At 35.8% G+C, this 14,938-nt stretch overlaps 1 protein-coding gene and 1 pseudogene across 3 annotated transcripts in view; one reads left to right on the forward strand and one right to left on the reverse strand.

The window, feature by feature from the left end:
• The first annotated feature begins 6 nt into the window (after nt 1-6).
• RECQL (RecQ like helicase) overlaps nt 7-14,938 on the forward strand; it is a 33,531-nt gene continuing 18,599 nt past the window's right edge. Inside the window, exons 1-6 of one of the 3 annotated variants that reach the window (XM_039882535.1) lie at nt 86-157; nt 465-548; nt 2,461-2,508; nt 9,648-9,848; nt 10,711-10,890; nt 13,762-13,868. In XM_039882535.1, the coding sequence (XP_039738469.1) occupies nt 473-548; nt 2,461-2,508; nt 9,648-9,848; nt 10,711-10,890; nt 13,762-13,868 (612 nt within the window). In that variant the 5' untranslated portion in view covers nt 86-157; nt 465-472. Of the gene's footprint in view, nt 158-464; nt 549-595; nt 1,645-2,460; nt 2,509-9,647; nt 9,849-10,710; nt 10,891-13,761; nt 13,869-14,938 lie in introns of those variants that run through there. The other 2 variants (XM_039882536.1, XM_039882537.1) reach the window with 2 other exon arrangements.
• On the reverse strand, nt 12,845-13,010 carry LOC120618783 (uncharacterized; annotated as a pseudogene).

Raw genomic sequence — 14,938 nt, forward strand, 5'->3', positions numbered from 1 at the left:
TTCAGTGACGCGCTGCTGGCCACACCCCTTGACCAATTAGAGAAAGATGTTACTTGCAATTGGTTGAACGGACCGACCCGGAAGGGTGGATGCTCCTGGCTCGGGAAAAAGGAGAGGCTGTTGGCGGGAAGTTTTTATTGGAGGGCAGCTGAAAGCCGTGAGTAGAGGTTCTGAGTTTGGGGCACTTTGGAATCTGAGACTGAGGATACCGGGGAGGCCGGGGTCGGGGGGCGTCTTTGATTCTTTTGTGGAGACGTTCTGGGATAACTCCTGTTACTACTTTGAAAGGGCTGATTCTTTTTCTGTCTGACCGCGGGGTCGCTCTTTAGCAGATCACTTCCTTCCACCAAAACATTGGCAGAGGAGAAACAAGGGCATTAATCATCGCCCAGCTCTAATGGCCTAACTTGGGCCTACAGGGGCACGTTCATTTGCCAACCAGTTTTTTTTTTTTTCATCGCCAGCCCTTTCCATGCAGGATGCCCTGTCACCAAAACCCGTTTATTGGCAACAACCATTTATTGGGAAGCCACTGGGGATATCCAAGCGTAAGGGAAAGTATTATTAAATTACCGTTGCCTCTAAACGCAGGTGGCGGGAAGAGGGGGGGCATGTGTCTTATTTAACTTGTGGTATCTCAGTGACATTTCCTCTGGCATTGATGACTGAGTGTGACACTAAAATATTTCCTGTGGATGCTGTCAAAAATTAAGAAACAGTAGAAATAAAACCAAGGAATCACGGAAGTAGTAATTAGTGAAGATTCAAAGAGACAGTTCTCGAACCGGGAGCACTCAAACTAATGAGGCTCAGGGGTATATTGTTAAAGCAGCTTATACAGTGAGAAGGCAGTGGCTGCCTTCATAGTGATTGGTTATAGGATTAACATTTTCTTAAATGATAGGGAATTGATTAGTTGTTATCTCGGATCAACCTTGGGAGATGGTTTAATTTTTCACTTATGATTTCCAGAGGCATAAATGAGAAACACCCCAGGTTAAGTTGGTTTTTACAAAACAAGCTAAATTAAGCTTTGCTTGCTTGACTAAACTGGTTTTGTCTGCTCAGAGTTTTCAAGGCTAGTCTCTGTTTTTGATTTTAACAGTGCCTAACTATATTTCAGACTGACTATACTTAAGACTGACCTGCTATAGCTCAATTTCTGAACATATTTTATATTGAGATATCTTAATATTAAATCATGTTATTTGGGGAAAGAATTTATGAGCGGTTTTTAAACAGTATATTCAAAGAAGTAAACCCCATATAGTGGGAGGAAATGGTTATAGATTATATTCTTTCACAAAGTCAGAGTTAACCTCTGCTTTCAATCTCAGCAAACCAGATTCTGCACTGTTTGCAAGGCACTTTGCTAGGCTACATGAATACAGAGCTGAAGAGACTCAACCCCTTCCCGGTGGGAGAACCTTACAGTCTAGAGAAGGAGAACTGTATATCCTTGAAGTGAAGAGATGTTTATGAAGATAAAGAATTAGAAGTCCTTGGTTTACTCTACTTAAATATCTTTTAGTGATATGGCTATTCCAAACTCCTTAGCAAGATAAAGAAGACCCTGCCTGTCTTTCCAGCCTAGTCGTGGCTTCAGAATTCTACATTAGGAAGAGCATAAAGTTGGCAGTCTGGGTAAGGGTGGGAGCATGATGAAGCTACCTTTGGGGAACATTCTAAATTAGTTTTAGAAAATGTTGACTGCCCATATCACAATTAGGAGAGGTGTTCATGGGGATTATGGGAAATATAAAGTTTCTACCTTCAAGCCTCATCTACTTCCATTTGCTCCTATGTACTCTTATTTTAGTCATTCATAGGTATTTAGAGTTCCTTTATAAAACTATGTTTCCCCCCTCCCACTTCTGATATTTTCAGGTTCTCTCTTTCTGAAATTTAACCCCCCCCAGACTATAATTTCTTTAAGATTAAACCTTAATTGTAACACTTTAAAGCAAGAATTGAATAAAATGTCAAATGATTAATTTGAATATTTATGTTGATGGATTTCGCTTAACCTGGGACATTTGAATCTATCCAATTTGTTATTTATAAGATAGGTTCTATCATCCAAATTTTACAAGTTGGGGAAAAGGCTGAGAGGAACAGGGTATTAAACTTTGCTGAAATCACAATAATTTAGAGCTAACTTTTTAACTTCAAATCTTTGCTCTTTTTTGCTACATCACTTTGTATCTGGTAGATGTTTGTTAAGTGTTATTGACATTGTACTTGTTATTATATGTCTATGTGACTTTGGATACCTGTCCGAAATCTAAAGAACTTTCATAAAAGTTAATGTGGTAAAAACCATGTAATCCTTGTTTAAAAGGTCACTGCAATATATAATTTCTAACTTTTTTCGTGCTTAGTCATGACACATTATCATTGACTGGGCGTAATTGTACTGTTTAAAAAAATTGTTGCTCTGATTTTTTATTTCATTTTTAGAAAGAAATTTGGATCTCGAATTCAATTCTAGAATGGCATCTATTTCAGGTTAGTGGAAATGATTACATTTTGTTCATTCTGTTCTAGTTCTAATTGCATGGTCTTTGAAAAAAAAATACTTGTTTTTCTCTCTATCTTCCCCTCAACTTTTCTGTGGACCTTAAATTTCTCTAAATAAAAGTCTTAATAAAAATAAATTTTAAAGATATTTGTTTTAAAAATTCTGGTTATAGAAGTGCTGTTTTTTCAAATTTTTAAAAATTATAGTAAGTATACATTACAAAATTTACTATTTTAGCTATTTTTAAGTATATAATTCAGTGGCATTTACATTGTTGTGCATCTATCACCAATATCCATCTCCAGAACTTTTTCATCTCCCCAGACTGAAACTCTGTCTCCATTAAACAACAACTCCTGATTATCCCCTTCCCAGCAACCACTGGCAACACTTCTGCTTTCTGGCTCTATGAATTTGACTATTCTAGGTACTTTAGTTAATACATATTCATACCATATTTGTATTTTGTGTCTAGATTATTTCACTTAGTGTAATGTCTTTGAGGTTCATCCATTTGTAATATATCTTTTTAAGGCTGAATAATATTTTCATTGTATGTATATACCACCTTCTGATTATCCATTTGTCCGTCAGTGGACATTTGGCTTGTACCTTTTGGCTATTGTGAATAATGTTGCTATGAACATTGCTGTACAAATATCTGGGTCCTTGCTTTTAATTCTCTTAAGTATGTACCTAGAAATGGAATTGCTGAGTCATATGGTATTTCAGTGTTTAATAGAAATTGTCATACTGTTTTCCATAGTGGTATACCATTTTATATTCCCACCAGCAATGCATTAGAGTTCCAAGGAGAATATATTTTTTTTTTATAGAATTCTAGGAACTTAAAAGTTATAAAGTAAAAAATTTAAATCACTTCTAATCTTACTGTTCAGATTAATACTGTAACATTTAATTTATTATTTTTAAACAAAATTTTTAACATTTTGTACATATTGTTTTGTAACATGTTATTAAAAACAATGTAAATGTAGAATATAGACATTGTTAAATAAATTCTTTGTTGTAAATGTTCTAATATGTGCACTGTATTTTGTTATTTCGAAGTGACATTAAATAATACCACTTAATCTTTTAGCGTTAAACTCTTATGCAGTTTTCACTTTTAAAACAACAAAAAAAATACTGCCTTGAATATCTTTGAATTGAAAGCTTTGTGTGCTTCTCTGATTATTTCCTTAAGAAATAATATATATTCCTATAAATGGAGTTATTTGAAATGTTTTTAAAGTGCAAAGGAAAAACATCCATTCTGTCTTTCCCAGGCATATAGTCTTGGTATGTCTGTGTGTTTCCATCCATTATTTGTTTCTATAACTTGATCAGATTGTACTGTGCTTATTAGTGAGATCTTGCTATCTATTCAATTAAGAGGCGGATGGCAGGGGTTAGGAACTTACAGTTATTTTTCAGTCTTTTTTAGGAATTAGTGAATATGACCTTTGCTTCATACTAGCTCTAATAGGAGGTGAAAAGATTCAGTTCTTTTCAAACTTTAAATAAATGATTTTTTTAATATGAGACCCTCTTGCCCCCACCCCCACAACTTTAGAATTTATTTAAATATTAATATAAAAAAGCGTGACATAAGTTTTGGCTATGACTCATGCTCACAGTCTGAGGATTAACACTAAGTGGTAACAATTTAAATTATATTAGATGCTAACCCAAGCAGTCTTTACTTAGAGATTAAAATGAGAATTTAAGAGATGTTACTGAACTTCAACTCAGTTTAGTGTGGTCCTTTTTGGATTGCATATGTTATTCTACTTAATAAGACTTCAAGCTTTATTAGTGGGATATGATTTCAAAATAACCGAACAATGAAAAACATTTTATTTAAAAGATGCTTTTAATAATTTCTTCCATAATATTGTACCTCTTTCAAATAAATTTACCTCTTCTACCCACTTGTTGAACTATATTTGAAATGCCTCTTTGAAGTTGCCTTCAGACAGTTTGTTGCTTTGTATTAGATGGCTTCCATGATGGCAAATCACTTTCCTTTCAGTGTTAACTTCAGTTTTGGATGTTACTAGAAAATGTCCTGTTTCTGAAGAATGGTACCTCCCATGCATCAGCTGTAAGCTTAGGAATACTGAAGTGTGATCCTAACTCAGTTCACTGTGCTCTTTAGATATAGCTGCTCTAATAAACCCTGTGTACTTGTAATTCCTGTTTATTATGGATTGTCAAAATCATTCGCTTGACTTTTCAATCTCATCTTCTGTGGTAAAAGTCTCATGTTGTACATGCCAGCATTGGAGATGGTATAATTTTGAACAAAAACATTAACGTGCCCTGATTTATTACAGCTAGCTCTACTTATATTCTTAGTCAATCAGGATTTGGCTATGGTACAAAGATACTGACTTTGTAGCGTGGGTTGACATTAACATCTCTGTCAGGTAGGGTTTGATCAAGAGGCACTGAGTGATATAGGGAATTTGCTATAGGGATTAACCCTTATGTGGTTACGGGAAGTGGTTAAACTTTTTATGTACATTGCCTGTGTGTCTGGAACTGGGCATGAAGTTGGGAGAGCCAGCAGTTGGGAAGAGAATATGAATATGTGGTGGAGAATGCAAAAAGATCTGCTACTTGTTTGATGAATTTCTGTTTCTTACCAGAACCTGTATTAGTCTCTCATTGCCTCAAAGCCTTCAACTTGGATGATGCAGGAGACATGTCAAAGAGCTGTTGTACTTCCATGTGGAGTTGCATGAAACTGGCTGAGGGTTCAGAGAAGCTGAAGGAGGAGAACTAACAGAATCTGGAGGAGCCGCAGGCCCTGCTATTTCCCCAAGGATATCTAGAAGCAGCTGGAGTTGTGGGACCAGCTGCTGCCCCATGCCAATGAGGTCACCAGCCCTGACATTCTTAAATATGAAAAATAGGGCCATTGCTTCACTCTTGTCTTCCAAATTCCTGGCAGAGTGTTCTTTGCCTTGACTTAGAACTATGCAGGGAAGGAATTCTGGGAAATATAGTTCTAGCTTAGCTAAGTTATCACAGTACAAAGCCACCAGACTTCCTTCTTGCTACCTGGCACCCATAGCCCATAGACTCCTCTTTTAATTTAATCATATTTAATTTCCAAATAAAGGAAATAGTAAAATCTGCTTCTGCCTATTATGATACAGCTATCCCTCATACAACTACATATACACTGATCCTCTCCCTGAAAGAGGGCACAAATTCTCTATTCATCTTTTGGTGATGCTTATTCTTTTTTCTGAATCATATCCTCCTTGATAATCCTCTAACCTAAATCCTGAGATATGAAGTTAGCTACTGTAAACACATTTTATTTTAGATTTTAGAGGAATAGGAGAAGGGACAAAAAACAAAAACCCACCAAGGACAAAAAAGCTAAACTTGGTTTATATACAAATATCAGAATAAGGAAGAAATGTGTATAGGTATTACAGTTCTTGTTTCTCGCGTAGTCATATGGTCATAGCTGTAATTTTAAAAGTACCTTCTTCAACTGTCCATTTCATATCCCTTTGCTCTCAGCTACCACCTCACCTAGTAATGGATCCTTATCTGGTGGGGACTTGCCTTAGTAGTTTGCCCATGTTTGTTTTTTGTAGTTTTCCATTAACTTTAGTCACAGGACATTGGAATACCAAAAGGTACCCTAAAGGATCCCCTACATTCTAGATACACTCTTCATTATCTCTGTAGTCTCATAGCAGTCCAGTTTCCCTTTAAGTCAGGATCACTCACCTCAGCCAGCACAGTGACACTTCTTTGCCTATTGATTTACTGGCATGAGGAAAGTGGCCAAGAAGCAGTCACCTTCCAGTTGCTGAATATATCTGCTCTAGTTACACATTATGGAACTGGGGACATAACCACAAAGTGGGTTAGAAGACCTCCTGAGCCCACTGTGAGATGGATCTGAGCCTAAACTGCCCTGACCACCTTGCTTGCATAAGTTCAGGCCATACTCTGGTGGATCAGCATGGTATTTTAGTTCTCCAGGAATTACCAGCTCAGAAGTAATGTCTGGTAATTTCTGAGAAGTTATTTTCCTTTTCCCAATACACAATTATCCTGATAATGTTTATCTGGAGGAGACTTGTGGAAAGCTTTACTGCATAGATTTTTAGATGTGTAAGTAGAGTCTTTCCTCAACCTTCACTTTATTCAGGGATCTCTGGGCCTATAAATTGGCTCGTGTCTGGGAATTGGTTGAAGGACTGTGACTATGTTGTGATGATTCAAATCAGACTTATGTTTACCAGAATGAGGACTTTGTAATCTACCTCTGCAAATAACTTATTTTCATATCAAGAATATGATCAGAGCTCACCAATGCCAAAGATCTCTGTGGGTCTGACTTCTGATGATTGCTTTTGCTCTGTTGTCCATTATGGCAACTACATCTGCCTTTTTGGTCATGAATTGCCACTATTTAGCCCTTGTATCTTAGAATCCATTCTTATTGATTTGGGTAGTCTAGTTCAAAGGTAGTACTTCTGTTTTTCCTGGCTTACAGAGAACAGCCACTCAAGATCTCAGCGATGCTGGGGCTCCCCTAATTAAAGTATGTCTTGTAGTCTTGATGAAGGGAGTGTACTCTGGATCATCTAGGGGACAGCAAGAGAATGGATGGATGATCAATCCACTTGGTAATCTACTCCGACACTCCCATTCCTTCAAGCCTCTGTATTCCTTCCGGAAGTTCTAACCCTTCGACTTCATTGGAATCTACACTTGTGTCATTCTATACAACTTTGTGATGTTCATCTTTAGGGCCTGGTTTCTGGCAACCATCTAAAGAGCTGGTCCTGGCCACTGTTTTAGCACACTAAATCCAGAATTTCTTATTGAGTCCAGACCAACAAATTTAGCTTCATTCAATATTCTGTCCACCCCGATTTAGTACCTTTTGGATCTATTCCTGTATATATTCCCTACATTTCTGGTGATATATATTGGCAAATGCAGCTCTTTTGGTGTGTTTTGTGTCTTCTCATGTGTCATACTTTTGTACCTCATCCTCTAGAGCTTTCTTGAAGCACTGAGAGATGGGGGTGGGGGTGTGATTCTTAGGAAGATTAGCAATCTCTCATAAGGCACCTACCTCAGGAAAGACCATTACAGGTATTTTAGGCAGGAGGAGGCTGTTTCAGAAAGGGGAGGAAAGGTAAAAGACACTTGGCAGAATTTAATGACTCAAGGTCCCTGCTTCATGGGAATCTGCCCAGATGTTCCCATCCCAATTTTAGTCTCACTCCTTCCTAATCAATGTTGTGACTTCAATGTAAGTTTCTGCAAAGTCAGGAATTTAATTTGCACTGTATTTCAGCCACCTGCAGGATTTAGACTTTGGGTTTGTATTCAGTAATCTTGGTCTTGTAGCTACTGGAGATAAAATTTCTTTTAGGATAATCAGAAACTTCGAAGTCCTTTTATACAAATCCTGCACTTCTCAATTTCTCCAGCATACTTTGAAGCAACCAATTAACCCCATTATTTTCACCAAAATCTGTGACAGGAAATATTTGGTCACCCAGAGTCTGTCCTCTAGATACTTAATTACTGCTGTCTATAGATTATAATTTAAATAACTTTACTCCATGCCATGGAATAGCATTGTCACTTTTATCACTGCAGACAAGGATCATTAATATCTTTAATCAAATCAGAGACCCAATTCCAGGTGGCCTAGAAGCAATTCAGAGAACCGACCTTTAAGTTTCTGTTTATCTGGAACAGCACTGGATGTTGATTAGAGTTCAGTCTGATATAAGGGATTTATTTTAGGGATTAGTCTTCACATGATCATGGGAGCTGGTTAAGCAGTCTTGCTGGTTGTGAAGTCAGTAAGGCCAGCCTTAGGGATGGGAAGATAGATGTGAAGTATGAGCGGGTAATGATGAGCTGAAACCTGCAAGGACAAAGTGGAACCATCCATTTCTCACTTGGACTCATTTTGGTGTGTCATTGCCTACAAGGCTCTAACTTCCATAATGTAAGCCGGTGCCCGGAGAAGAGCTGAAGTTACACGTGAACTCGGCTAAAGATTCGTAGAAGGTGTGAGCCAAGCTACTACCCCAAGAGATTCAGTAGGAGCTGGAGGAGCTGGCTTCTGCCTCATACCAATGGGTGAGCCAACAGATCCATGATGAGTGAGCTGCAGCAGTATCTGACCTTATGCCAACCATCTGAATGTAAATCTGCCTGCTGTTTCATTTCCACCTTCCACATGCCATACAGAGTTCTCTTGCTGCCAACCCTAACCCAGAATCATGCAGAAAAGGGAGTTCTGGCAGTTGCTACAATATAAAATCACCATAACTTCCTATTTTAAGTCATAACCATAAAATTTTATATCATGAAAAGGAGTTAAAAGTGGACGCAATAATGCAGGCAGATGTTTTGGAAAGCACCAAGGACATCTTTAAAAATTTTTTAGCTTCCATTGATGTGGTGTCAAAGGCAATCTCACTTTGACTTTTTCCGGTTAGAATCATACATTCAAGCCTCTTTATAAATTAGTTTCGAAGGAGTTGTAATGTCATTTCCAATAGCACACTTGGTTTCTCTTTTTACTACATCATCTTGTTTATAATCATTGAATTCTTATTGTGCCACCATGTGAGCCTAAATGTGAATGTTTCATGAAATAATGTTAAGTTATGGGATTACTTCGAAATACCTTCCTTTTGCTTCACAGTCTAGTTACTTAAATAATTTAGGAGATTGTTGGACCACTGCCCTGCAACATAATTAAAATAATTACCATTTGTTAAATGCTTATGTGTGTACCAGGTACTATGTCAAGAACCTTCAATATATTATCTCACTTAATTCGTTCCAGTGCTATGAAAACTAGGTATTATTCCCATTTTACAGATACAGAAGTTGAGGCTCAGGTCAACTTGCCTGCGGTCACCTAGCAGGTAAGAAGAGGACCTGAGATTTAAGTTAGGTCTGTGTGACTCCAAAACAAATGTTCTTAACCGCTCTGCTGAACTCCTGTAAGTTTGGCTGTGATTTAGTTGGTGAGGAATATCCAAAAACCAGTAGGGAAAACTAAAATTGTATTTAACTGTCTAGTCACTATATCTTTTCTTCCCCCCTATAGCTCTAACTGAGGAATTGGATTCTATATCCAATGAGCTACATGCAGTAAATGTTCAAATTCAAGAACTTCTGGAAAGACAACAAGAGCTTACTCAGAAAAAAAACATCCTAACAAACAGAATAAAGCAGTGTTTAGAGGATTCTGATGCTGCGAAAAGCAGTGAATGTGATTCTTCCTCACCTGCCTCTTGGAATAAAGAAGGTTTATTCTTTATTATTTTTTTTTCTTTGCTAGTTTTTTTAATTTTTTCTTTAAAATGGAATCAAATTATGCCTGGGTCAGCCTTTCCAGTAGACACAGAAGTGAAACTGGTATTCCTTGAGTGGCATGGGAAATTTGTCGCAGACCATTTACCCATGTTCTATAGTCTTTTTGAATTAAGCTTTTATTATTCAAACTTTATTTTTTCCAAATATGGTTTTAACAACATTAATCAGTGCTTGGAAAAATAAGATATTTAAATTTTCACCAGACAAAACCAAACAGTTGAGAAAAAATTCAAACTTCTTGCAAAAGTCTAGTTTATTTCCCTGCCCTACTGAACAAACCTTTTTTGATTCAAGATTTTGCCAAACATCACATGTATCATTAATTATAATGGAATACTATAACTCTGCAAGGCATTGCAATATGTTTGTGGGCCTTGTTTTCCAGTGATTCACATCTAAAAAAGATATTTACACCAAAAATTCCAGCTAATTATTAATTTTATTCATGATATTTGAGTTTTTTTATGATACTTTGAATTTCTTGGTTGACATTTAGACTGTTTTTCAAATATCTGATCAAGCACCTTCCTTTGTGTAGGTTAAATCTCAATTGGCAAGTACTTTCATTTTCCCTGATGTATTGTTTCATTAAATTTGTTTTTGCTTAGCTTAGTGAATTAAACTAATTTTAAACTTATTATTATGAAAGTTAAATTGTTCATTGTAATAGAAGTCTAATATATATATATTTATCCGAGTCTTCTCTATTATAAAACAGCCATTCAATTCACGTTTTTGTCTCACTTATAATCCTAAATAGTTTTAATATGTTTAGCTTAATTTTATCTTTCTAGATTTTCCATGGTCTGATAAAGTTAAAGATGTTCTGCAAAATGTCTTTAAATTGGAGATGTTCAGACTGCTTCAGCTTGAAACTATTAATGTAACAATGTCTGGAAAGGATATATTTCTTGTTATGCCTACGGGAGGTGGAAAGAGCTTATGTTACCAGTTACCAGCATTATGTTCAGACGGTATGTGTTAAGAAAGGTTAATTTTAAGTTTAAAAATGTCACTTCTCTTAATACATCTTTAAGTCTCTTGAAAAATAATTTCTAACCATAGATCAAATGGATTTTAAAAATGTATATTTAAAATATATATAAAATGTATATTAAAAATGTATATAAAAATGTATATACATCTAAAGGATTTACTTAGGGATGTTAAAGACTGAGAGCAGTTAATTCTTTTATCTGTTTCCTGCTATATAATTAAAAATATGTTGTAGGAGAAAAAGTGCTAGGAAAGGAATCAGTAGACCTGGATTCTAGTCTCAGATCTTTATCAAGTGTCTGCTGTGGTTAGGCACTTGAGATACAGTACTGATCAAAACTTCCTGGTCCAAATTTTTATAGATCTCAGAGAATAGAGCAACCCTTTCTCAAATTTAATGTGCATAAGAATCACCTAGTAATGATCTCATTAACATGCAGATTCTGTTTTATGCGAAACCCAAGATTTTGCATTTCTAACAGGCTTCCAGAGCCTATGCTGATATTGATGCTGCAGTTTGGGGACTACCAATGGGAGAGAGCAAGGGTCAGCAAACTTTTCCTTAAAGGTCCATTCAGTATATATTATAGGCCAGTAATATTATAAATATTATGGTCAGTATGGTCTCTGTGGCAACTACTGAACTCTGCCATTGTAGCACTGAAGCAACCATAGACAAGATGTAAACAAATGGGTATGGCTATGTTTCATTAAAACTTTATTTACAAAATCAAGCAATCAGCCTGTAGTTGACCCCTGGTCTCGAGAATACAGGTAATTGCAAACAGTTGCAATAGGGGTTTTATGACAAAGGTTTTAATAGGGAATTAAATCAGTGCAAATATCAGGTCTAGAGGCTGTTGGGTAAGGCTGTTACAAGGAAGTGGCATTCAAGCTACAAGCTAAAAGATAAGTAGGGGGGGAAAAAAAGGACAGTGGAAGAAGGAAGATTGTTTATTCAGGGGAGCAGTATTTGCGGGAGCCCAAAAGTAAGAGGGAATATGCATACATGCATGGTATGGTGTATTCAGTAACCTGGAAGGATTTCATTGTGCCAGGCAGTGAGGGGGCAAGACATGCAGAAAGAGTCTTGAAAGATATTTTTAAAAATCTGACTTAGATTTTTGGGACACCATTGAAAAATTTTATACAGGTAAGAGACTTGTCAGATTTGTGATTTAGAAGGATAATTTCAGCAGATGGGAGAATTCACAAATACTTAGAGGATAATTTTAGTAGGACTTGGTATTCATTGGATAGGTGGGTGGGGCATGGTAGGGTAGAAGAAGGGATAGTCTACAATGATGTCCTAAATTTTAGCTAGAATAAATGGTAGTTTACTGAAATAGGGTACATTGGAGAAAGAACTTAATTTGGGAATGGAGAGAGAGGGAAGATGATGAATGTAATTTGGGACATGTTGAATTTATGAGGCCTATAAGACATCCAAGTGAGATTGTCCTGTTAGCAGAAAGATGTTTGGGTGTAACACTTGGGTCTGAGAGATCTGAGTTAGCTGAGTTGAAGGCTGTTAGTATAGAGATGACCATTGAAGCCACGAGAGTGAGTTTTATCATCTGGAGCAGCATGAGAAGAGAAAAAGCCTAGAACAGAAACGAGAACACCAAAAGTTTAGGGATAAATGGAAAGGGCCTTGCAAAGAAGGTTGAGAAGGAATAGCAAAGTGTAGGAGGATAATCAGTGAGTATGGTGTTAAGAAGCCTAGTGAAGGGAGTATTTCAAGGAGGGAGTGGTTAATAGTTATGACTGTTGGCAAAAAGTCAAATGAAATAAGGACTTAAAAGTTTCATTGGTTAGTGACAAGGGAGTCATCTGCGACCTTGGCTAGAGTAATTTCAGTGAAACAGTTGAGTGGAAACGAAATAGCAATGATTTGGAAGAGAGTAAGAGTTGAGGAAGTGGAACTAGTGAAAGAGATACTCTTTGGAAAGAACTGCTATGAAGGGAAAAAGAGAGAGAGTCCTAAATTAGGTGTCCCTGTTTTTTTCAAAGATGAGAGAGACTCAACCTTGTTTAAATATTAAACTGATAAGAATAGGTACTACACTTGATCTTAGCTGAAAGGCCAAGAAGTGATGACTTTGTTTAAATATAATGAGATGGTGCCAGAAATGAGGGAGAAGGTGAAAATAAAGGAGAGAGTAATTGAGAGAGAGAAATCTCTGATAAGGTTTTAATCTGAGTATGTTTCTTAAATGGGTTTGCCCTCTGCTCACAGTTATTTTAAAGAACAAATCATAGAAACATAAGGTCAAATGTTTTAAATGATGTGGAATAGCTATTATAGCAGTCAATAATTTCAGTTATAGAAGAAAGGAAGTATATTACCAGAACTTCATGTAGTCAATAAACTTCACTGATTTCTACTCAGAATAAATTAGTATAGTGCAGTAAATGGAAGAATACTCATATAACTATCATTTTTAATTATACAGGTTACTATGTTTTTTTTTCTCTTGGAAAACTTTTCCCTGATGTAACTGGATAGTATTTGACTTAATTTCTATTATTTTAATGAGATTACCAATACTGATTATTAACAATGATGGTGACTTAAAAATTCAAAATGATAATATCTGTATTTTTATAAGACTGAATAAAGGAAGATTTCTTTTTAATCTTATATTTGCCTATTTGGCTTGTCATTTATTCATATACTTCTCTTTTATTATTGAGGTTAAGAAATAGATAGTAAATTGCTAAAGTTGAATTCAAAATTAGTCTGAATTGATGGCTGATACCCACAAGTATAGTAAAGAAGGTGAATGGTCTAAACTTGTTCAAGTGGTGGTATAAAATTTAAAGTAGATTTTCTTTTTCTCTTGTAGGTTTTACACTTGTGATTTGCCCATTGATCTCTCTTATGGAAGACCAATTAATGGTTTTAAAACAATTGGAAATTTCAGCTACCATGTTAAATGCTTCTAGTTCTAAGGTATGTTTTTATAGCTTTTTAAAAAAAATTTAATTCTTTATTGAAATGGGAGCCTTATCTACAGTTGAGTCACTTATAAAATTATAAACTGATAACTTTTTTATTTTTTTTATTTTTTAATTTTTTTAGGAGAGGCAACCCTTGGTTGACCTCACAGATTGCAAGAACCTTGTTAATTTACAATCCCTTATTTTTTTTGTTTTTTATTTTTTAATTTTTACAACTACAGCACCTGGTTTTCCTCGGCGGTCTCCCATTCAAGCACTAACCAAGCCTGACCCTGCTTAGCTTCCGAGATCAGATGGGATTGGGCTTTTTCAGGGTGGCATGTACTTAGACAATAACTATTTTTATCAGGAGTTGCAAACTACTGCTTACGGACCAGTTCTAGCTCACTGCCTATTTTGTGTGCTTTGTGAATTAAGATTGGTTTTTACATTTTTAAAAAGGTATTAAAAAATCGAAAAAAGAATAATATTTTGTGAAGTGTGAAAATTATATGAGATTCATATTTCCATAAAGTTGTGTTGGAACACAACCATGATCGTTTATTTATGGAGAGTCTATGACTTTTTACACCATAATGACAGAGTTAATTCGTTGTGATAGTTGAGATCATATGGCCCATAAAACCTAATATTTAAATTATCTCACACTTTACAGGGAGCATTTGCTGACCTGTTTTATAGTATCCATTATAAAAGAGTAAGCAAGAATTTGTAATTATGCAATATAATTAAATACAAAAAAATGAGTTACTAACAAGATACCTACTCCCATGGAATTTCTTCTTTTTGGGAATGGACTCTTAACCTTTAACCTTCATCTGCTGAATAAAGCATTAACCAGTTATTTTTTCAGAAAGCATTTTATTGAAATTTTCAAAAGCATACAAAAGTAGAGACTAGTATAAAAATTGCTATGTACCTATTAACCACCTTTAACAGTTATCAACATATGACCAGTCTTTCTTCATCTATCTACCCCCCATTTTCCCAACCTCCTCCCACTTGGTTTATTTATTTAAAACAACTCCCAAGCCTCATATCATTGAAGTTGTAACTTCTTTA

Source organism: Pteropus medius, unplaced genomic scaffold, assembly GCF_902729225.1.
Source record: "Pteropus medius unplaced genomic scaffold, Ma_sr-lr_union100, whole genome shotgun sequence".
Taxonomy (NCBI): domain Eukaryota; kingdom Metazoa; phylum Chordata; class Mammalia; order Chiroptera; family Pteropodidae; genus Pteropus; species Pteropus medius.